The sequence below is a fragment of the Chaetodon trifascialis genome, chromosome 17 (genome assembly GCF_039877785.1).
Source record: "Chaetodon trifascialis isolate fChaTrf1 chromosome 17, fChaTrf1.hap1, whole genome shotgun sequence".
NCBI lineage: Eukaryota > Metazoa > Chordata > Actinopteri > Chaetodontiformes > Chaetodontidae > Chaetodon > Chaetodon trifascialis.
This window is the reverse complement of record NC_092072.1, coordinates 14,573,897-14,595,463: the sequence shown is the minus strand read 5'-3', so window position 1 is coordinate 14,595,463 and position 21,567 is coordinate 14,573,897. Positions and strand designations below refer to the sequence as shown.

At 44.5% G+C, this 21,567-nt stretch overlaps 1 protein-coding gene across 2 annotated transcripts; it reads right to left on the bottom strand.

The window, feature by feature from the left end:
* Positions 1-786: 786 nt before the first annotated feature.
* On the bottom strand, positions 787-20,354 carry tbc1d5 (TBC1 domain family, member 5). 2 transcript variants are annotated; one of them, XM_070983931.1, is made up of 23 exons: positions 20,256-20,354; positions 15,365-15,407; positions 14,923-15,041; positions 14,015-14,072; positions 13,744-13,852; positions 13,442-13,531; positions 13,027-13,101; positions 11,876-11,943; positions 11,666-11,768; positions 10,994-11,082; positions 10,803-10,853; positions 10,563-10,632; positions 9,543-9,715; positions 9,307-9,449; positions 8,276-8,382; positions 6,394-6,479; positions 5,140-5,450; positions 4,870-4,932; positions 3,615-3,817; positions 3,218-3,317; positions 2,982-3,061; positions 2,627-2,884; positions 787-2,081 (listed from the first exon to the last, which is right to left on the bottom strand). In XM_070983931.1, the coding sequence occupies exons 3-23, from the start codon at positions 15,020-15,022 to the stop codon at positions 1,794-1,796; spliced, it is 2,625 nt and encodes an 874-aa protein (XP_070840032.1). In that variant the 5' UTR covers positions 15,023-15,041; positions 15,365-15,407; positions 20,256-20,354; the 3' UTR covers positions 787-1,793. The 2 variants fall into 2 exon arrangements, with proteins under 2 accessions (XP_070840032.1, XP_070840033.1); XM_070983932.1 differs by lacking the exon at positions 4,870-4,932 and having other exon boundaries at positions 792-2,081.
* Positions 20,355-21,567: the final 1,213 nt, after the last annotated feature.

Sequence of the window (21,567 nt, the reverse complement as noted above, 5' to 3'; positions counted from 1 at the left end):
GATGACGGCGTCTATTGGTTCATTACTTTAGTCAAGACTAATATATCTCAACAACTATTGGACATTGTCAAGAAAGTTTGAAGACATTCATGATCCTCGGAGGATGTATCCTATGGACTCTGACTTTTCCTCTAGTGATGTTCATGACTGAGGTCTTAACTTAATGTTTTCACAACAATTAGATGAAACAATTTCACTCTATCGCCATCGTCAAGTCAAAATGTGTCCAATATTTTAGTTTATGACTAAATACATGCAAAACTGATGACACTCCCAACAGCTTCAAACCTTTGGGTCCAGTGCCAGTTAGCCTGCATGCAAACACACTAAACTAAGATGGTGAATGTGGTGAACATTGCTGGAAGTCAGAACTGTCACTGTGAGGATGTTTGCATGATAAACATTAGCGTTAAGCTTGAAGTGCTTCTCTGCCCACGTACAGCCTCGCGGAGCCGCGAGCATGGCGCTTCAGTACACTCTGTTTCTGAGCATTCAAAGGAGCTATTGTTCATGTTAGCCTGAAAACAAGAACAACAGAAAAAAATGGAACCCCATAACAGCCGCACAACTGTCATCTCATCAAGATCATGTGATATAGCAGAAAGCTCTGGTCAAAGTAAAATTTGAACCTCAAATAGTCTGTGACAATGCCACGGTCAGGCGTCACATAACCCCCCCCCCCCGCAGGAGAGCTGTAGCCCTGATATCTACACAACCACACATCGAAGCTTACAGCAATGTCTTCTAAAAGCAAGCGCAGCCTCCCCAAACAGACACAGTAACTTCAGTTTGTAGCAAGAGCGATGTAGTTTTATTGGTCTTGAGTTAATTATGCTGAATGGGCAGCCAGGGACATTCTCTGTGTGTGCTGCTTCACATGGTTTCCACAGGACACGAGAGCAACTCAGTCATAACGCGAGAGATGAAAACTGTCAATTAGCACGTTAAAATGTCCACATTGGAATCAATTTAAAAACAAAAGGGAAAAAATGACTTATTCTATAATTTAATAATTATTTATCCACAAAACTAAAGGTCTGAGGGTTAAAAACATTTTCTTAAAAAAAAAAAAAAAAAAAGCTAACAACAAGAACAAAAAAAAAAAAGAACAGAAAGAATAAGATCACAGAGTCAGGTTTTGTTTGTTTGGTTGAGAGAAGAATAAAGGTCAGAGGCACTGGTTTAGGAGGGGGACAAAAGCTGCCCTCTACACTTTGCGGAGGACATCACCCTTCTTTCCTTTGAGTATCAGAGAAGAAAGCGTCCTCTGTGAGGACAGACGTACAGACATAACACAGGCAGAGGTATGGCCAGATCTCCACATTCAGAAGAAAACAGAGCATCACGCTCCCGGTCATTACAGCGAGCTCGGGAGGTGAAGAAATCGCAGTTCGAGGTCCAACTCTTCAGAGAAATCGTGTAGTGACAGGGTCAGGAGTTCAATGGCGGGCGCCCCCTCTCTGCAGAGCAGGGCACTAAAATTAAACACAATGACTGACAGGATCCAACATACTGAGACAGGCATTAGGTTGATGAGATAGCATACAGCATGAGCTCAGACAGGACTGACGTGGCACAGATGACAGGGAAAGAGACAGAGTATAAGGTATTCTGTGACTCGACGCGTCGCAGTCCAGATGTGCAATTTTTTAGCCGACAGCAGCTTTGGCGGCGCTCCACCAAAAACTGCAGGTTCCACCCTCTGATCCCAAGTCAGTTTTTTTTGGATCACATCCTCTGAACGGGATGCGATACAGGTATAAGAGGAGGAGAAGGTGGGCTGATTTGCTTGTTCACAGGTCGTTTGGGTTGACAATGGTAAAGTCAGAGTCCTTGCTGTGGGTGGAGCCTTCGTCTGGACTGGAAGAGCCCGAGGTGGTGCCAGCCATCAGGGGGTCATGGAAGTTCCCGGCCGCGCCCTCGGGCTCTATTCGCACCAAGCCGCGCCCTCGTCTGATTGGAGGGGTGCGCTCGGACGCAGCCCTTGCTCCTCCTCCGTCATTGGCCTGCAGGTCTCCGTCCTGGGACACGAGGATGTAGTCGTCCCAGTTCTTACCCTCTGAGCCGAGGGAAGACGCCACCTGCACGACACATGGCAAGGGTCATGAATAGGACACGTCTGTGACTCTGCCCTCTTACCTTCACTCATCTGCTCTTGTGCAGTCTGAGTAAATGGTAGTACAAGGTGTAAGCATTAAAAAAAGGCAGTATAACGACTGTCTGCTGCTTGTTTGGCCCTGAAGCTCCATGCATTCAAATGCAACAAAATTCAGACTGCAGGGAACATGTGACTAAGCATTTTCATTATACAGCTGCTGTATTATGCAGCATTATTCTGGGTTTGATTCATTCCTAATGGGACAGCTTTCAGGTCACATGGCCTAATCCTGCAAAGAATACAATTCTGTTACAAACATGGGATCATTTTTGCACACAGGGTACAATTTATTGGCATTAACATGATCAGATTTAAAGATAGTGAATACTGGATCAAAAGGTCAAACAATTAGACCAAACAGTGGAAAACTAATCCGGTGTGAACGGGGTGTTTTAGTTAATACCAGTGCAGGTGCTGACGGTGCAGACCTCCACTTCCGGCACTCTAAAAGAGGACTGGTTAAGTAACCTGTTGCTCGGGTGGGGTCATCGCCTGCTCCTCCTCTTCTTTCTCGTCTGTGCTCGCGCTCCCGTCGAGATCAGAGTCCCGGTTCCGCCTGCTGTTTCCTTGCTGCAGGCAGTCACTGCGGTGATTGGCGGCGCTCAGAGCAGTTTCAGCAGCAGCTGTGGAGGTGTAGTGATCGTCAGCGATGGTGATCTCCTCGTTCTCCTCGGCCTCCAGCTGGCTTTGGTTGAAGCGGAGCGCCCCCTTAAGGATGTCTTTGATCTGACAGGATTTGGGGCCACACATCAATGTTATACACAGCACAGAAGATGCACAGCAACATATTTTAGTAATGTGCACAATGCATGCTCAGACTCACCTGTTTGAGTCCAGCCAGTGACACCAGGACCTCATCCTCTTTCTCCAGGTGTTCTTGTAGAATCACTTCCTGGATTTTACCTGTGGAGACATAGCAACAGACGGATTGCTTGAATGAACTATCGGAACGAATTGGAACCACAAAGGAAAAATGACTTTCAGTTATTGGAGCTGATGAATGTTTTAGATGCTGAAAATGAAGATGGAGATTTGACCATCTGGTGCTGCTCTACTCACAGATGTGAGTGTTCATCATCTTGGCACAGTATTTGCTCATGGCCTCCAGGTCGTTGATCTGGCCCTGCAGGAATGACACCTGAGCTTCCAGGTCCTCCTCCTGTGGATCACACACACACACACACACACACACACACACACACACACACACACACACACACACACACACACACACACACACACAGGTAAGAAGAAGACAAGAAGAGGAGGGGAACAAAGAGGAGCTTGGCTGCAGAGGGCAAAGAAAGAGACAAGAAGCCCATAGAGGTTAAATTAGGGTTGAAAGTGTGGGATGAGATGAAAAAGTGAGACTAACAGAGAATAAGACAGACACAAAGACATGGAGACAGTCCAAAAAACAGGAAAGGTCACTACAACAGCCGGCAGAGCAGCTCACCGTCTCTTTCTTGCCCATGGTCTTGCTGTGGGAGCGAGAGCGAGTGATGTTGAAGAAAGACTCCTTCTTGGTGGCGGAGAGAGGTGGGGATGAGGTGCTCACGTCACTCCCTCTGGAGGGGGGAAGAGGCGGGGAGGCGGTGGACTGACCCCGCCCACCAGAAAGGCTTTCTATGCTGGGAGAGGAGCTGACCGTCCGGGAGCCTGGAGAAAGAGCAGGAGGCAGAGAGCAGAAAACAACAAAACAAAGTAACAACACTGTAACAATGGGCACAACAAGAAAGATGTAAATATGCACTTTCACAACAGGACAACACTGCTGGAGCACGGACACACATTTCTGACCTAGGATCAGCATGTCTGATTAAAAACAACTCAAGGTCAAGCTTGAAAAAACAGTGGACCCTGACTTCAGGTTTTTTGTCACATAACACTACTGTTAAAGAAGATTAAACAATGCACAATGCTATAAATGTCTGGTGAAATTCCTTTAATTTCTAATATCATAATTAAGGAGTATAAGGGTATGGCAAGAATATGAAGTGTGCCACTGGATTAATTATAGACTTGAAATATAATGGAGAGAGTGTTAATTATAAAAGAGCACATATAAATGGATTCATCAAATTGGTATTTAAATGACGCATTAATAAAAAAGAGGTAATTAAATTTGCCACTTAATAACTACAGCTTTATTCTGTGTTTAAATGACAACTCAGTGAATCTTTTATCAATTTACTAAATCAATCTAGAATTGCTTTTTATATGTATTAATTCATGAATTGATTAGAATAAAAAAAAAAACTGCATTCAAATTCTAATCATTCCAGGCTCCACAGAAGAAGCACAATGCATGTTTCTTTGCGCTTACAAACACACAACAATGACAAAAAATTACATCCACTGTCACTTAGAAACAAAGCACACACACAGGACAAGCTCTTGAGCACATGTTCAAAGCAATGCTGGCAGCAGATGCCACAACACATCCATGCTGTTCCTGCTATGGCTTTAACTTCCACTGATGCTGCAAGTTGTGGACTCCCTCTGCTGGTCAAAATGCGCTATTACACGCTCTGGACACTCATGTCCATTTAAGGTAACGTGCAGCATCTAACTAGCAACTAATCAAGCAGCAAGAACAAATGAAAGACAAATGAACAAACTTAGTGTGCAGACATGCAACGGAAGTGACGCAAATGAGGACCAAAAGGGGGCGGGCGCCTCACACAAGCAGTTGCCATGGTAGCAGTTACCTTGTGTGTCAGTGTGAATCTGGGCTGGTAAAGAGACCTGAGACACTCCACCTGAAACTACATCTGACAGACAGGAGAGTCAAAGCTGATGCTGCCACATCCACACAAACCAGATATTCACGTTATCTGCACATGCAGCTCATCCACCAGTGACACAGCAGCCAACAAAAAATGCTCAAATCAGTCGTGGGTAGCGTAAACGAGGAACGAGTCTGGATCTTTGTGTGTGTGTGTGTGTGTGTGTGTGTGTGGGTATGTCCCACCGCTCACCTTTGCTGAGGTGCACGGGCATGCTTTCAGACTTGAGCAGGCGGTAGTGCTGAGTCTGGGTGTGGCTCTGGGCCTGCGGTGGCGCATGGCCTGATGAGGGCTCAGCCAGCGGGTGGGGCAGGGTGGGCGGAGGCACCGACGCAGGGGAAGTGGACGAGGAGGAAGAGGAGGAGTGAACCTCGCTGTTGATCGGCGAGATACTGCTGGAGCCACCCGTCATGGCCGGAGCGATGAGCTTCCTTCCGAAGCTCAGCAGGCTGCTGGAGACCTTGTTGATGTTGAGGGGGGTCGGTTTTGCAGCAGAACCAGAGCTGGAAGGACAAATGTACGCACTGAGGTGAAGAACGAAGGCCCACAGACACAACAGCACCTGTGGTTTCACGTGGTTTAGACCCTACAAACTGTTACTGAAAACCTTTTTCCAAACCACACTTTCGGTGTTTGTTCTGGCAGCTCTCTTCCTTATTTTTAAGTTGGACACTTCACCAAGCCAGATTTGACAACTGGCTCTCCTTAAGTTTATGATCCCTGAGCTGTGCTGTTATAAAGTCAACCTCAGATGACAAACAAAAAGTGAAAAAGTGTAAAGTAATGTGAAAGTGACCACTTGCTGTCTGCACTCTCAAGTCTCGCATGTGCTAACGACCAGTTTTTAAAGCAGTTCCTGCTTGCAACTGAGCTGCTGCACACAAGAACAGATCATTGTGCAAAAAATAAAGACCTCAAAGTGTTCGCTGTGATGGACTGCCGACCTCATCTAAATGTCAAGTCTCTGTAATCTGATTTCCATACAGCAGTGAAATGAAATGGAAGCCGGTTTATATTGGGTCTTAAGACCACAGTAGCTTGAGGATGGCGTTCTCTTTCTTGACAGGCAAACTGAGTGACATGCCTGGGAGACGCTGAGGAAACGACAACAGGGATTCATACGAACAAAGAAGCTCAAGACGGATTCATCAGGCTTGTCAATGCGCGCAAACCAACGCTGCTCAAATACACACCTGTTTACGGATGTATGGAGAAGTGTTGTATGTACATTTTGGTACTTTTTTCAATGTGGAAGTGATGAACAAACCACAACCTCTGTTCTCTGTGAAGGACGAAACTACAAACCTTTCACAGCCGCTTTAAATGTCTACAAGGGAATGAGTGTTTTATATCCAGAGAGACAATTTAAAGGGGTACACGGACGTTGGGTTAGAGCGAGGAATGGGTGTGTGTGTGTGTGTGTGTGTGTGTGTGTGCGCGCTTTACCGTGTCTTGTTCATCAGGTCAGCCCCCCTTGTTTTGTAGTAATCCAGATTCTGCTGGAACTGGTAGTTGACAGGTCGTGGATGGTTCTACAAAAGGAGCGATGGAATAAACAGTTTTGGTGTCAGCAAATTTACAGCTAAAAAAAAAAGTGTGCAGAATTAAGCTAAGACACACGAACCTAAAATCTGTGTGCACGCCTGACTACGTAAACAAGCGAATACATGTGCCGTGATGTTTCTGAGTCAGTACATATGAGCAACAAGCCTCTTTCCCGCACCCCGTGTTATTAGGGATGATGCCGCCCCTCCAGGTGTAACTATGATGTGGACATGGTGTGACGTGGTCGTTCACCTGGAGGAAACACTGTCACGTTGGATCAGCACCTTCCTGGATTCTAGAGCAGTGGACAGGAGTGTGTGGAGCTGTGTTGGAGTGAACAGGTCAGTAAGTTTGGAGGAGGAACAGAAGCTGGTTTGTACCGGGACTGTGAGACGCTAGCTCAGGTCACAGACCCGTTAACGTCAGATTAAACAATTATACATGTCAATGGCTGGTTTTCATGTAAAAGTGAGGAGAGGTAAGAGACTGACAGAAAACAGGCCTCTGATTAAGTGTGTGTGTGTGACTGAGAGAGAGCAACAATGAAGCAAGGGTGTGATGGGAAAAATATGCTGGGGGCTGCAGGATCGCACACAAAGTGAAACTCAGGCAGCAGAGGTCCTCAAGCTGTCAGGACCTGCCCTTGTTTTCACTCCCAACGTCTTGCAGTCACAACGGTCCGACATTGCAAATAATAATTACATCATTGTAACAGCAAGCAGCTACCACAATTTGGCAATAAAAGTTTTGCAAAATACCGTGTTTCATGTTCAGATTTAGATTTTCCCTTTTAACAGTGGGGCCTTTTCACAGATTTTCAGTGTTTGAATATCTGATCATGGTAAACTGAAGAACGTGCCTGCAGACAAAAGACACGAGAACTGTCTTTTGTACCACCTTCAGTCCTTTTTGTGGCCATATAACAGTTGGTATAATGACACATATCAATGTTGATTGACAACACGTGGAGATGCATGCTGGGAGATCACTTTTTAAGGCAGCTCTCCTATGTGATGTTCCATTTTGCAGTATTTCTTTATTTCTCATGTTGTGCTTTGCTTTCCATCAAACAGTATCAGCGGTCTGAGACTGTCCCGACCTTGAACTCCATATTTAAATGTTGTGGGTTTTAACAAGACTTAACGAGCTTTGCTCACGTGTTATTTACAGCGTGCAGAGGCCTTATCCTGACATGGAAATGTTGAACGTGTGTGTATCTGTGCAACTTCCTCTTTCTTATTAACTGGTTCATTGACTGCACCTGTGCTTCATGGGTTTACCGTAAGTGAGTAAAATCTGTGTGACCACTGAGGTGCGAGGAACTGAAACTTCTGCTGCCAATTTTAACTTTTCTTTGTTACAGCTAAGCATATTTCACAGTGCAGCGAGGCTTTTTTGGGTTTACGCCACACGACTGTTGTTCGAGGATTTCAGCCGTGTTTTGTGTTTCACTTCTCTGCAGAAAACAAGGGAGATTATTCTGTTAGTGCAGTATCTCCTCAGCTCTAAGTGCTGAATAATAGAAGAAAAAGAAGCAGCATTCGACCAAGAATTCAAGCTCCAGGAAAACTTATTTTTATTTTTCTCACCCCCATTTTCATTCTATGTGTAACACTTCTCCCTTTCTCTTCTCCATTTTAACTTGTGACCTGTCAGGCATAATGAAAGTGCTTAATATACCACAAAGGGGCTTTCAGGGAAACCGAGGAGGAACATAAACACTAACTTTTCAACACGTATAATCGTTTTCCGATCAATTATGCCACCGTGGTCGTTTGCTTACTTTGGGGTCTCGGAGGAAAAGAGCCTTTTGCAGCAGAGAGTTGATGTCTCCTAATGGAGGGTAGTGCATTAGAAGGCCCAGGCAGGTCTGGAAGTTACTAGCAATGACTGAAACAGACAGAGCAACAAATGCAGTATTAGCGATGCTGCGCACTGATTAGGTTACATTTGCACTGGATCAAACAGAGACAATTAGCACTAGTGGTTAGTTTAAAAAATAATGTGAGAGCACTCTGTTTAGCTTAAAGAGACACATGCGCTTGTTGTTAGAGATCTCTCCACTACGGGACAGTCCTCCAACTCAAACACTAAGCTGCCTATTCAACTCTTGTATACAGGACTGCACTCTGACTCACTAGAGCAAGATTGCATATGCTTTCAAAAATAGCTTCAAATGGAAAAAACAACTTGCTGTCACACCAAGAAACTTGGCAAGCACCAAACAACCGGTCCTACTTGCAGCTGCATCACACTTTACCCAGCGCACAATCAAATGTGTGAACAATGATTTTCTCCAAGCGTTCCCATCAATCTTTTGTCATTCTTCTACCTGCGTCTGCAGCTACAAGGAGTTTTTACCTGTTCATGAAACGGTCACAATTTAATAGATTCCTCTATATGAGCTACATAAGCAAACTTCAAGGATATAGCTTCACTGGTGTCACACTTCTCCTCCATGGTATTTGGCTGCTTCTATAGGTGTGCTTGGATATGAAGTTGAAAATGCAGATTGATTGAAAACTCTCTTCAGACGCTGTATTCATGTGCATTTGGTTCCCTGGCATCTGCTCCATAGCAGCAGGGATTTAGTGTCAGACGCAGTGCTTACTGACATCACAGCTCAAGCCCCCGTCCTGCCTGTATGCACGGCAGCAAAGCTTTACTGTACTCTATTTAAAGCAATATGACTCCGTCTAATTAAATGAGGTGGAGTAAATCACATTCTTCCAGTTAAGTGTTTCTTATGAAATTACATGCTACAAAGACAACACATGGCCTTATTGGATTATTTCTGAAATAAATGGAGCGTACGAGCGTCTCGGATGTAGAGCAGCATGGCCACAAAGATATAGTCCACCAGGTCCAGAGTGATGCTGTCAGCAAACAGAGCATCCCAGACCACCAGCAGGTCCTGCAGCGGAAACTCGCGGCCGAACAGCAGACGGACCCACCGGCTGCAGGACACACAGACAGAGACAAGGTAACTGCATCTGTGTACAACTGAGTGTCAAAGCAAGTATCAGACACACTGGACTGAGGCCACTGACATGCCGTAGATTTGCGGGGCGATCTCCAGCCGGTTGAGGTGCATATGAAGTTCAACGTCGTGCTTCTTCACCAGCTGGTCCTGGATGCGGTTGACTTTGGTCACGATGGCAACAGATGGCCCTGAGTCCTGGGGCCGAGCGAAGGGGATGCTGGTCAGCATCTCTTCCTTACCCTGGAGCAGCAGATCATTGTGCAATTAGCATATGATTATATAAACATCAGTCAGCAGCATCTGTGTCCATATGAACAACTTAACATTCATTGAAGCTATAACCCCTGACAATCCTTGTGATGTCAAAACCCATTTTTGATACTATTTATGGTGAGCGCTTCTCAGAAATACCATTTCAGTGTATTTTTCCATTCTGTAGTTACCTCTGTGTTTAACTGTTGCTCATTTTCATGTCCACTGCCGGTCATGCTAATCAGGCCCACTTAAGAGCAACTGAGTGTCTGCAGTGTCAGCTTTCACCTGTGCTTCATGTTACTGCATTCTATTACCATCATTTCTCATTTGTAGCCTTGTTATACTGTCACATGTCGTGAAGCAGTCACAGGAACTGCAATGTATTCTAAACCTCGATCAATTATTAAAGATGCGTTTACAAGACAATGGTCATTTTTTGACAGTGTTGATCAGTTTGAATTTTAAAAGCAGTAGTGCCGCAAGAAGCCGTAGCTGCAGTGAGCTGTTAGATGAAGAGCTGCAGGCAACGGGCTGCACCAGCGTCTCTACATCAATGCCTCACTGTGCCCGGCTGCTGTATGGAAAATGACTTGCATTATGTGCAGCATTAAAAGCAGCTCACAGGTCAGATTATTATTGAGAGGCGTCTTTAATGAAACAACAGGAGTTCGTTTGGCTACACTGTAAACAGATACATCAGCTGTTCTTCTGTATTTATGACTGAAAGTGTTAATAGCCTGATTTAGGTCAGATGTCTTCTGCACAGTCGTTATAGTGAAATCAGCACATGTTGTATTACAATGTCAAAAGCGGTTCTTCCGAACAAACTGACCTTCCTCACTTCTCTCTCAAAGCTGGAGAACCACGGCTCTGCTGTCTCCATCAGCTGAGAGAACAAGGCACTATAGACAGAGGTGTGTGTGTGCGAGAGTGAAAATGTGTGGAGAGAGAAAGAGTCGGAGATAATGAGCAAATGAGGGTGCATATTGTGAGATGCAAACAGACATGTTAACCAATTCCAATTATTTGAAAATGAATGAAATTTCTGATATCAATGGTCTGATATACTCACTAGGCATCGTGCTCAAGGTACTCAGGGTTCAACAGACACATCATCTCCTCACTATGGAAAAACAAAAAGTGACCTTTCCCCAAATAAATGCAGAAATATTTTTGGTTTCTGACTCGAGTGTACACAGGTCTAAATGTATTTATGTCAACTAAAGGGTGAGCGATTCGGTTTCACGGCTCTGATGAACTGACCTGGGGCTGGCCGTCTCGCTGGCGTGCTGGAAGGCTTGATGGTCACAGTGCAGCACAAACACTATGGGAGCGAGCAACTCGTGCATCCCCTGCAGGCAGAAGAAGAAGAGACAGAGGCAGAGAGAAAAGTTAAGAGGACGGGGAAATTATGGTTCATTTGTGGTCAGTCTTTCTTTAATAGTGATGCACGAGGTTTCTAATCGGTGTTGACAGGTTTAATTTCGATATTGTTAGCCACTGCCCGGCCATGTGTCACTTCCAGTTTGCAAAAAAGATGCTTTACTGGCCGTCTATTCATTCACTGGCACCTGTTACAGACACTGATAATGATTAGGTTACAAATGCATTTTGTTCTTCTGTCTGGGCTCACTGGGCGCTGAGAAGCACACACACACATACACGCCTTGATTACTGAAGCTGTGGCTCAGTGAGAAAACACCGGAGGCTGGCTAATTCCCAGCTTCAGCTAAGGTTAACACGCCTGCAGCCAGTGCCTAAAAAGCTGAAGCCCCCATGGACGACTGGCCTTTTCTCATTGTCTCGGTTAATGTTAGCTTTGTATTTTCACTAGCATTAACACTCAGCCACTGGTTGCATGCAAAATTCCTTGCCAACATGCTATTTAGTATGCTGAAACAGTATGTTACTGTATCCAACCCGATGAAGCTGTACCTGTTTATACAGTAACTGTTCATTTTCTCTGGCATAACAGAAGAGAATGTCGGTCAGCTTGGTCCTCACATCGTCGTCCTGGAAGTAACGGATCTCAGGGAACCTTACGCAAAGAGAAAGAAAGACAGAGAGGAGGGCTTTGAAATCATGTCGACAGCTGAGAGCTTTCAGGCGTTACAGGTAAATAAAGAGGATGACAGTGATACTGACGTTCTCATCACGTCCTGTTTGATCATCCCCTTCAGCTCTTTATCTTGGAAGAACTTGTTCCACAGGCTCTGGAGAGGAGAGGGAAAAATAAGACAAAGGCAAACAAACATTACTCAGAAACGTGCAGGATTTGGGGAATGTGGAGGAACCACTGACTGTGACAAGACTATGATAACAGATAGTGACCGTTCCCTGAGTGACTGGAGAACAAAATCGATCCAGAGAGCACGGCCTTTTCAACGACAGAGTTTTAAGAGGCTGTTTCTACAACTTTTCAACGCAATAACTTACCCAACTCCATTTTGCAATTGTGTCCTGAATAACTAAATTAGATGAAATGCTGATTACAGAAGTGACAAATCACTGTGGTGTAACTGAGAAGCCTCTTGTGTATCAAGAGTGTATCTAAAACGTCCCTCATTATTGGAAACTTCATTCTTCACATATGTTGCACTCACTCCTCGTTGAGATTTTACATTTTTCATGTTTAGCTAACCTGCGGTGCTGCGACTAAAAGACTTACACTAACAATTCATTTCAATTAATTAATAGAAAGTGAACCAACTCAACACTCTCTATTTTCTCTAATTAGAAACAAATTATATCGGCTTTTCCAGGAAATGTCCTGGGAAACTGTTATCCCTTGACGGCCAATGGCAGCTTTTGTTAGCTCTGTAATTATCAGTGTGGCTCATCACTGCATCAGACGGTGTTACAGGAGCAGGGAAATTTATTGTGAGATGAAAAATAAAAAAATAAATTCGTTTTTGAGTATTCTTGACACTTTATTAATTGCCCAATCCAACATCAATTCAATGGCTTAATAATTACTTCTTAAAATCTGTTCATGAGTCAACAATAATTAATCAGTGAAATAGTCTAATTGTCGCAACAACACAGTCTGGAAGGAACGTTTCGGGGTCACATTTTGCATGCAAATACAACCCTGAGTCCAAAAACAGTCAGGACACTGTGTAAAACTTCACTAAAAACTGTATGAAATCAATTGTAAATGAACTGTGTTTACAGACTGACAGTTTAACAAAGTGTTCCTGTGCCATGTAGCAGTATCCTTTATCAAATCATGTGTTCACCCAGTGCAAATCAATGTTGTATGGAATAAATGACAAGCAAATCACACAGACACTCACCCCCTCATCCTGGGACAGCGGGTTGTTGATCACCAGGTCCTGCTGGCCTTTAGCCTTGCGAGGGTTGGTGATGTGCTGTGAACAAAAAGAGAACACACACAGATGGCAATTAGTGCCATTCACAGATCAGTGATCAGTTAACTCCCGGAGAGCTGCACTGCTAGCAATGCACCACCATATTGTTACTTGAACTCCCTCAGCTATGACAGCATATACTGGAGGCAGTTATAAGTTCTACTTCGTGTGAGCAGTGACTCAAAACAGTGAATACAATAAATATTTAACTCAACATCTAGAAAAATACTCAAGGACATTATTTATTAAGCCATAAAGCTCTTCAAATTCAAAAACGCAAAAAAGCATGTGCAACTTTGGGTGACCATTTCCTCCTCGTGCCACATGGTGGCGCTCTCACCGTCTCTTTGATCTTCTCATACTGGCCCCGGAGCTCCTTGGTCTTGTTGATCCACTGACCCTTGTCTTCTGGAAGAGCCTCCAGATACAACTGCAGAGAGCAGGTGCAAAGGTTACTGCACGCTCCCTCAACAAGAGCTCAAACACGCAGAGAACAGACTCTTTCAAAACTGCACTGACGGCCTCTGTTTTCCACCACAGAAGAAGCAGCTGCCAGAACTGCAGTCTTTTCTGCTGCAGGAAAAATTGCCAAAGCCACTTTAATCAAGCCCAATAGGACGGCTTGATCCATCTGGCAGTTACCTTCCAGCATACGCTCCGAAAGCGGCTGCTCCTCAGTCGACCGTTGATGCCTGCCTGCCGGATCCTGGCCAGGTAATTACTGTGGAGGAACAAGTCGTCCCATTCTTTCCTGCGCGGGGGAGGGGAGGCAGAGGACGAGGAGATTTATGAGCTTCTCAGCCCAAATCGGGTACGGTATTCCATCTAATGTGTCAACCAGCCGTAAACCGGGAGGCTGGAGTGCTGAGTTGGGCCAGGAGTTTATGGCACACCCGCACAAGAAAAGACTCACCTGTACGAGAGGAAGGTTGACTGAGGCTGTGAGTAAGTGCTGCTGTCAAGAGGTCCTCCTGTTAGAAGAGACACAGACACAGCCACAAGGGGGAGACGTAAACAACCGGAGTTAGGAATGAAACTAGAAATCAATCATTTTTAAAGCCTGTGAACACGAGATCATAAACAAAAACATAACCTTTGACAACTACCATAATAAGCAACTGGCCTGTTTACTGCTTCCAAATGACCCATCAGTTATTTTTGGGGCGTCTTTTTCGAGCCGTGTAGTGGAGCAAAAAGGCCCAGGAGCAGAGAAAGTGACGACAGAGAGCAAAGCGCCGCGCTTCTCCTCGTCTTTATTGGCGGTAATAAGTCTAATTTGGCCCGCAGGTGAACACGCATCCAAGTCGGAGAGCTGTCTATCAACATTAGTTACAGGAGTGGATCATTCCACAGGGACACTCAGCATGAATATTCATCAGTTCCACAACATGCCAGCCCCCAACATTTTCTCTCCCTCGCACCCGTAAACATAAAAACAAAAAACACCCTCAGCCCGGGGGCGTCGCCAGCCAGGACTGTGACTCACACTTCACAGTGAGCACCGCTTTTCTTTTTTATCATCTCTGCCCATCTACAACCTCAAGTTACTGTGCCGCTCGCTCCTGCTCTGCGCCTTGTCTCCTGGTGAGAGCCATCACTCCTCTAGTGTAAGAGTCTAGTTTAATACCCTCATATAAATCTACGGAAGAGGCGACTGACAGGGCTGCTTTGAACATGCTGTTTAATAGAATATCCAGAACCTGCTTCTTTATAATGTAAAAGAATATAAAACAAATAACAATAGTCCCAACATGACAGAAAACACTGTATGCGTTTCAGAGTTTAGATTAAAGTCTAGTCGTGGGAGACAGTTTGACGTACTGCTGTGGTTCTTGTTGAAGTTATGGAGCGGATCAAAGCCCGTCTCCTGCTGCTCGTCTGTCTGGAGCGGGTGGGGGGTCTCGAAATTGGGGTGCTGCATGACCACGACCCAGCCGGACCTGGAGAGAAGTAAAAAGGAGAGCGGAGAGAAAGAATAAATAAAAACACAAGAAGGACTCAAACTTTGGGTAGATCAGGTCATGTCATACATGACTTTTGAACTCAGAAAACAGTCCAAAATCTGCAAATGACAAAGAACAATAGCTTCCCTCTGAACTAACATCAACTGATTGGGAGGCTGAACTTCGATCGGAAGCTGTGCTGACAGACAGTGCTTCTTTCGAGCTGACCCTGACCTCTGACCTCTGTCTGATCTACTGCATTCACCATAAGTCTGCTACTAACGTTAAACACCTTTGAACTGTTTGATCCCAGGACTTACTTTGACAGTCCTGTGATTCTCCTCAGCCAAGAAAAAGACGACTCTGCAGGAAGGAGGAGGAACAACAGTGAAATGAAGCACCTTCAGCAACACAGAGAAACAAACAACACCATGGTGGCTCAACTCAAGTCATCAGGGACTACAGCTGATAACTTTGTGGTCGTGCAGATCACAAACACAAGTTGCTGTTTATTCACCTTCTGCTTTTAACACAAATTTGCTGCACTAAAAAAAAAGTGACACTGATTACAGTCAGTGAAGAATGGCTTAAATTAACAAGAAGCACTTGAGCTGCCTGACGCCCCGCCACGCTCACCGTGATATATTAAACATACGCAGTAATGCTAATGAGGTCATTAAGTAGGCAAATTAATGCATTAATTAAATGTTTAGATGTCAACACACCGGTCTTCACATAACACAGAGACAGTATGAGCCGTGTCTCTGAAGTTATTAAGGAGCTACTACAGTTTGAAGGAAATTTGTAGCTGCTCCTAAAATGAAAACGTGTGTAGCTCAGCGCTTCACAATGGAATCAGATCATCTCCGACAGGAGGAGGCCATGATGAGGTATGAAGTTTCTCTGATAGGCTGGTCTTGATTCATATTTGCATAGTGCACACAGATAGTGCCCATGCTGTGCTGTGCATGCTGTGTCCATGCACAGCACAGCATGGAGTCAAAACACAGTGTACAAAATCACCTACTGTACTACAACACTGAATAAACAAACAATCAATAACATGGGGGTGAAAAATATTACAAAAAAACATTGCTATTAATATTTTTCAGAGCTGCGACAACCAGTCGATTGGTCGATCAACCGTTCTGATAATTAATTGTCTCATTTTTCAAGCAGAAATGCCAAACATTTGTGTCTTAAACGCCCAGTTTTCTGCTTGTCTTTGTCTTATATAACAATGAAGTGAATATTTGGGGGGTTGGACTGTTGGACGGATAAAACAAGCCATTTGAAGACATCACATTGGAAATCATAATGGGCACTTTTCATTATTTTCTGACAGTTTACAGACAAATGACTACCCAGTTAATGCGGAAAATAATCAGCAGATTAAACAGTAATGTTAGTTTTAGCCTTAATTTTCATTTTGATGATGTCATGTCAGTGAATCAGCGTGCAGTGCGGTAGTTTATCAAATCGCTGTCATTATGAAACTTAATCTTTGAAAATAATTGTTCACTGAAGTGAGTCACATCAGACACGCTGTACATCGTGAGAGGTGGATGTATCAATCCACAATGACTTGGGCCCAAACTGTCCAGCGGGGCAGCAGACAAAGCAGGATTCATGTAAAAATCAATGCTGTAATAGTTTGAAGGTCTTTGTTATTCATGGAAAACGATGCACTCACCACAAATACCAACGTTTACATCAACACGACAAAGCATTGCAAAGATTCACTCATTCACTAAAATCCTCAGCAGGTACACCCTGAGCCAACGCCTCTCAGCCAACAATCACAGTAATGAGAAAAGTTGAACTTCCTCAGAGAGACGTCACAATCTAGGTTAAACAATTCTGCCTCCATTCTTCATCCGGCTTGGGATTATTCCACGTTTATGAATATGGTTAGCCTAATACACAGGCCTACAGAAGAGCGCGCTTCCACAGAGCATTGTTTTCTTTCGCTTTATTAATTGTGGAAATAACACAACAAAGGCATCTCTTAAACCTATTAACCATGTGAAAGGAACGCCGCTCGATAAATCAGCCGCACGCGCCATCAAAATAGAAATAATTTTATATGCATAATGTATGTGCCTGTTTTCTTCAGAAACATCTGTTCTCCTCAAAGACTAATGCTCTCCTTAAGTCTCAGGGTTTTTTTTCCCCCTTCCCTCATAAAAAGGATATTATCCCATTAAATAATCGTAACTAATCCACAACTACAGGGAAAGAGAGCAGCATTGTGAAGGTATCTCCAATAATAGTCTGTTTCCTTAGTTTTACTTTAAAAGATTGGCATGAAAGAGTTCTCAAACTCTCCTGAGCAACTGCGAATATATCAGCAGTCACCTTGCAGAGAATATAATCACTATCTGACTAAAATTTGCATCGCACAAAGTGTTAAAAGATATTTTGAGGAACGTTTTTCCCTACAGACCTGCAAGCACATCCAGCGCTTTGTCCCTCCTTTCCAAAAATAAAGAGTCTTCAGAAACTTTCTAAAGAGGCCTTCACAGATCACTCACTGGACTTGTGCTTTGAGGAGGCATGTCTTGTGTGTGAGTGTGTGTGTGTGTGTGTGTGTGTGTGTGTGTGTGTGTGTGTGTGTGTGTGTGTGTGTGTGTGTGTGTGTGTGTAAGCCTTAATGACTGAATGAACGATGATAGAGAAAAAGACTGAAGGCCTCGCCATGTTAGCACAATCTTGCCCGGAGCGCCTCTTCTCTTAGCCTTCTGCCGCCCTCATTACTTCCTCCTGGAGTCGAGCGTAAAAAGACATCCTAACTTTACTACATGATAATCAAGGCAGAATTAGCTTCTGCATTATTTAATCCCCAGCACCTGGAGACACCTCAATAATTCAAAACACGAACCTTTCATGAAATAATCAAATCAATACATAATGAAATGCGTAAATAAATCAACAGACGAATAAAGTGCGTCCATCTGTTCTGAGGTGGGATGTCTGTTCCTGGGATTTACATCAAGAGCCTGCGAAGCTGAATCCAAAGTGAAGCCATTACACTATCGTGTTACACACATTAAGATCCCTCAACATTTTCTTTTTTAAAGTCATCACCTCAAGCGTGATTTCAAAGGAGCGACACAGATGTTTTGGATTGTGTAAAGCACAATGGACGCATACCAAAGTCAGGTTGGATAGCCTCGAACCTCCAATAATCCTCATTGTACACTACGAAACATTCCACTTCCCTTTATTTAAACACGCATTCAGCCTGACAGGGGCCACGACTATCACTGCGTCTGAGCCTAAAACTTTCCTCCACTTCTCCTGCTTTCGCACTCGATCAAAGCCGGCGGGCAGGCGTCGCATTCTTTTGGGTCATGAGAATATTTCAGAGCTGCAGATCAGCTGAACGAGCCAAGCTGACGAATTCAAATTCACTGCAGCTCTTCTTCAAAACGCAGAGGCAGGTTTTGTCCGTGCGTTGGCTGACAACCACATGCTAAAGATCCCACGCTCGAGTTGAGCTGACACAAAAAAAAACACACACAAAGAAAAGCTTCAGCCCGCCCAAAGCTCATTGGCCCAAAGGCACAAAGGCTAAAATATTCTGAAACTAAACCCGGATTAAATTGTATTAAATGTTTTGCTGGAGTGCCTGCAGAATTTCTATTTAGAGACATCTGAGTGAATTACAACTGTAGCTCTTTTGATATGAACAGGCTGCAGCCTTGTTCTCTGCTCCATACCGCTCCATATTGTCCATACTCTTAAGTATGCACTAATAATATTAGTCATTAGCTGTAGCCGTCCATCAGTCCTCGTTCCAGCTCATAGCAGCTCAGAGCAATCTAATGTAGAACAGTCAGCAAGTGAGCTCTTTGGAGGATGAATATTCAAAAAGGATTGTGCAAACGGCGATGAGAGGAGCTGTCACCGGCGGTGGCAGGAGCAGGATGCAGTTCAGTCAAAGTGAAACACCCCAGCTAAACAAACTCACATGCCTCTGCTTCAGCACGCAGCCAGAGCCCAGAAACCTTCGCGGTCACATGCTCTGCAAGAAGCTGAGAACATGCATGGGACTTGAACCTTGGCAAAACACCGTGAGCCTGACTGATTCGGCTGCCAAATAAATGACTACACAGTTAATCTGACATATCTGCCTGTAAGCAAAAACTACTGCAGCCTGGGTGTTGACACAGGATAGGAAAAGCTGGAAAAAAAACATGTTTCTACCACAAGTAAGGTGTGACTTACTGGATGGTTTCACCTCTCCGGTCTCTAAAGCTCTACAACAAACCAAAAAAAAATTAGTTGATCTGCTCACAACTCACTGACTTATGAAACCTGTGCTGAGTGGTCAGATGTCAAAAATGGGAACCACTGTACTAAAGGAAGATCTAAAGTGCAAGAAGAGCAAGAAGGAAACCTTGAAACATGCAGCAGCAGACTGTGAAGTCCACCAAGCATCACCTACAACACATCTCAACTCACTATACTTATCAATGCAGGCATGAGCAGCAAAGGCCAACTGCTGTCTCCCAGCACAACAAGCGGGTTTGAGTCCTTTCTTCCAGAGTTTAAGGGTAAACAGCAAAGCTCCTTGTACTGGCCTGCCTCTGGAAGAGTGGGGATATGAAGCCGCATTAACCCGTACAGACAGGCACTGGTAGCTGTCCCCAAACCCCTGCATGCCCTGGAGCCCCATCACTTCATCTGTCAGGCATGACGGGCCAGCTCCAGGAAATAAGCTAAAGGTAAACTACCCGAGCATACCTGTCACAAAGAGGAACCGTTTAGCTCCACTTTTCACAGCACAATTCACAGCAAGCGTTGACAACGTGTGTGTAATTTGAAGTGAAATGAACGCAGTGTCCGTCTTTAATGCGCCACGGGTGGTGACAGCCAGCGGGGTTATCGATGCAGGCAGGGCGAAACGCCAAACGACAGCTAAACTAGCTCCTGTGTCGGCTAACGATGCTAACTGAAGGCTAAACTAGTTCAATAAACGTACAATAACTCGCTGTAGTTGTCAGTGTGGAGTGAATACAACAGGAAGCAGGTAAGCTAATGTGACGTTAGCCTGAATGCTAGCACGGGCCCGTCCTTACTTCCGACGCAGCCGCTGCGAGACACCAGACAAACTTAAAACACCCTCACACACACACTCAAACACACACACAGACAGGGTGAGTAGTGGCACAGAGTCACCCACAACCCGCTGCGTGCTTCGTCTACCTGTTCAGATCACGCAGGACTCCTCATTCTGCTGTGTCGGGACTGTCTGCTGATTTGTAAACAGTAGCGGGTCAGGCGGATGTGCTGAGGAGCAGCTGACTGGTCATGTGACCAGGGAGCTGAGGCTGATGGCGCCGCTGTCTGCAGGTAGGCTGTGTCCCTCCACCCACCCCGCCACCCCCGAGCTCAGCAGTTCAGCGCAGTCAAGTCAACGCAGCTTTGACTCACGGGGCTTCAGTTTGCAGTAACTCAAACGCGTGTGCACACAGCGTCTTATACGACGAATCAGCACTTGTGTAACGTTGGGAAATACAAGCCCGGCTTTAGTGCAGCTTTTTGCAGAAATGAAATTGCAGGTTTCTTGTTTGTCACACTCAAGGTGGCTTTTATAAAGGGATCAGTACATTGCAACAGTGATTTAACAGATTATTTAAATGACGCACCTATGCTTTGTAGATCAGTCATTAACAGTGATAACTTTTGGGTTGCCAGGTTGTGGAAACTCACTTTATGGCTGGTGTATATCCTCCTCCAGCATAAAATGACGCAGTTAGGCTATATGTTAATCTATATGTTAATCTTTGTTAATAAATGGATTTTCTTTTGAATGCTCTGCAGCCTTTTTCCAAAGGTCAGAGGTGAAACAGGGCATTGGATGAACCAGAAAAAAGACAAAGAGCCCTGCTGGAGATGAATACAGATTCAACAACTTACATCTGAGCAACAACTTGAAACACACAGTATATGAAGTTGAGCATACTTCCAATAACTGGTAGTTGCAGAGCTGCACTCCTGAAAGTTTTAGAAAGAGACTCAGTCTCATTGACCATAAACAGCATAAACACCCCCTGCGCTGTGCTTATCACAGCCCAACACTTGTCTTCTGCGTTGTTCCTGCTCACTCACAGGTCAATCTCTGTAGACAGGTTTGTAAAATAATTCTTGAGACTACTCAATTAAGATTTTCAATTTACTTAGACTGAAGAGATAAAATCATACAGGAGATGGTGAGTTCAATTACAGCTTTATCAGCACACAAACTGGTTTTCATGGTCCTTATTCACCTCAGCAAAGCAGCAACATACAGTATATAGGTGGAAAGATTGTGAGTGAAGACAAAGAAAAAAAGACAGACAGACAGACAGACAGACAGACAGACAGACAGACAGACAGACAGACAGAAAGAAAGCATGCTGCACTGGTCGTGCACAAGGTTGTGGTGGATCACACCACCTAGGAGAAATAAAACACATCATGAATAAGCAAGAACACAGAAGGGGCTCTACAGCATGAGGGCTAATTAAGACAGTTT

Coding starts and splice junctions, on each gene's coding strand:
- tbc1d5 (XM_070983931.1), bottom strand. CDS start 15,022: ATGCAGCACCCCAATTTCGAGACCCCCCACCCGCTCCAGACAGACGAG. Junction 9,716..10,562: donor TTGAGAGAGAAGTGAGGAAG/GTCAGTTTGTTC, acceptor CTGCTGCTCCAG/GGTAAGGAAGAGATGCTGAC. Junction 3,318..3,614: donor CCATGGGCAAGAAAGAGACG/GTGAGCTGCTCT, acceptor TGTGATCCACAG/GAGGAGGACCTGGAAGCTCA.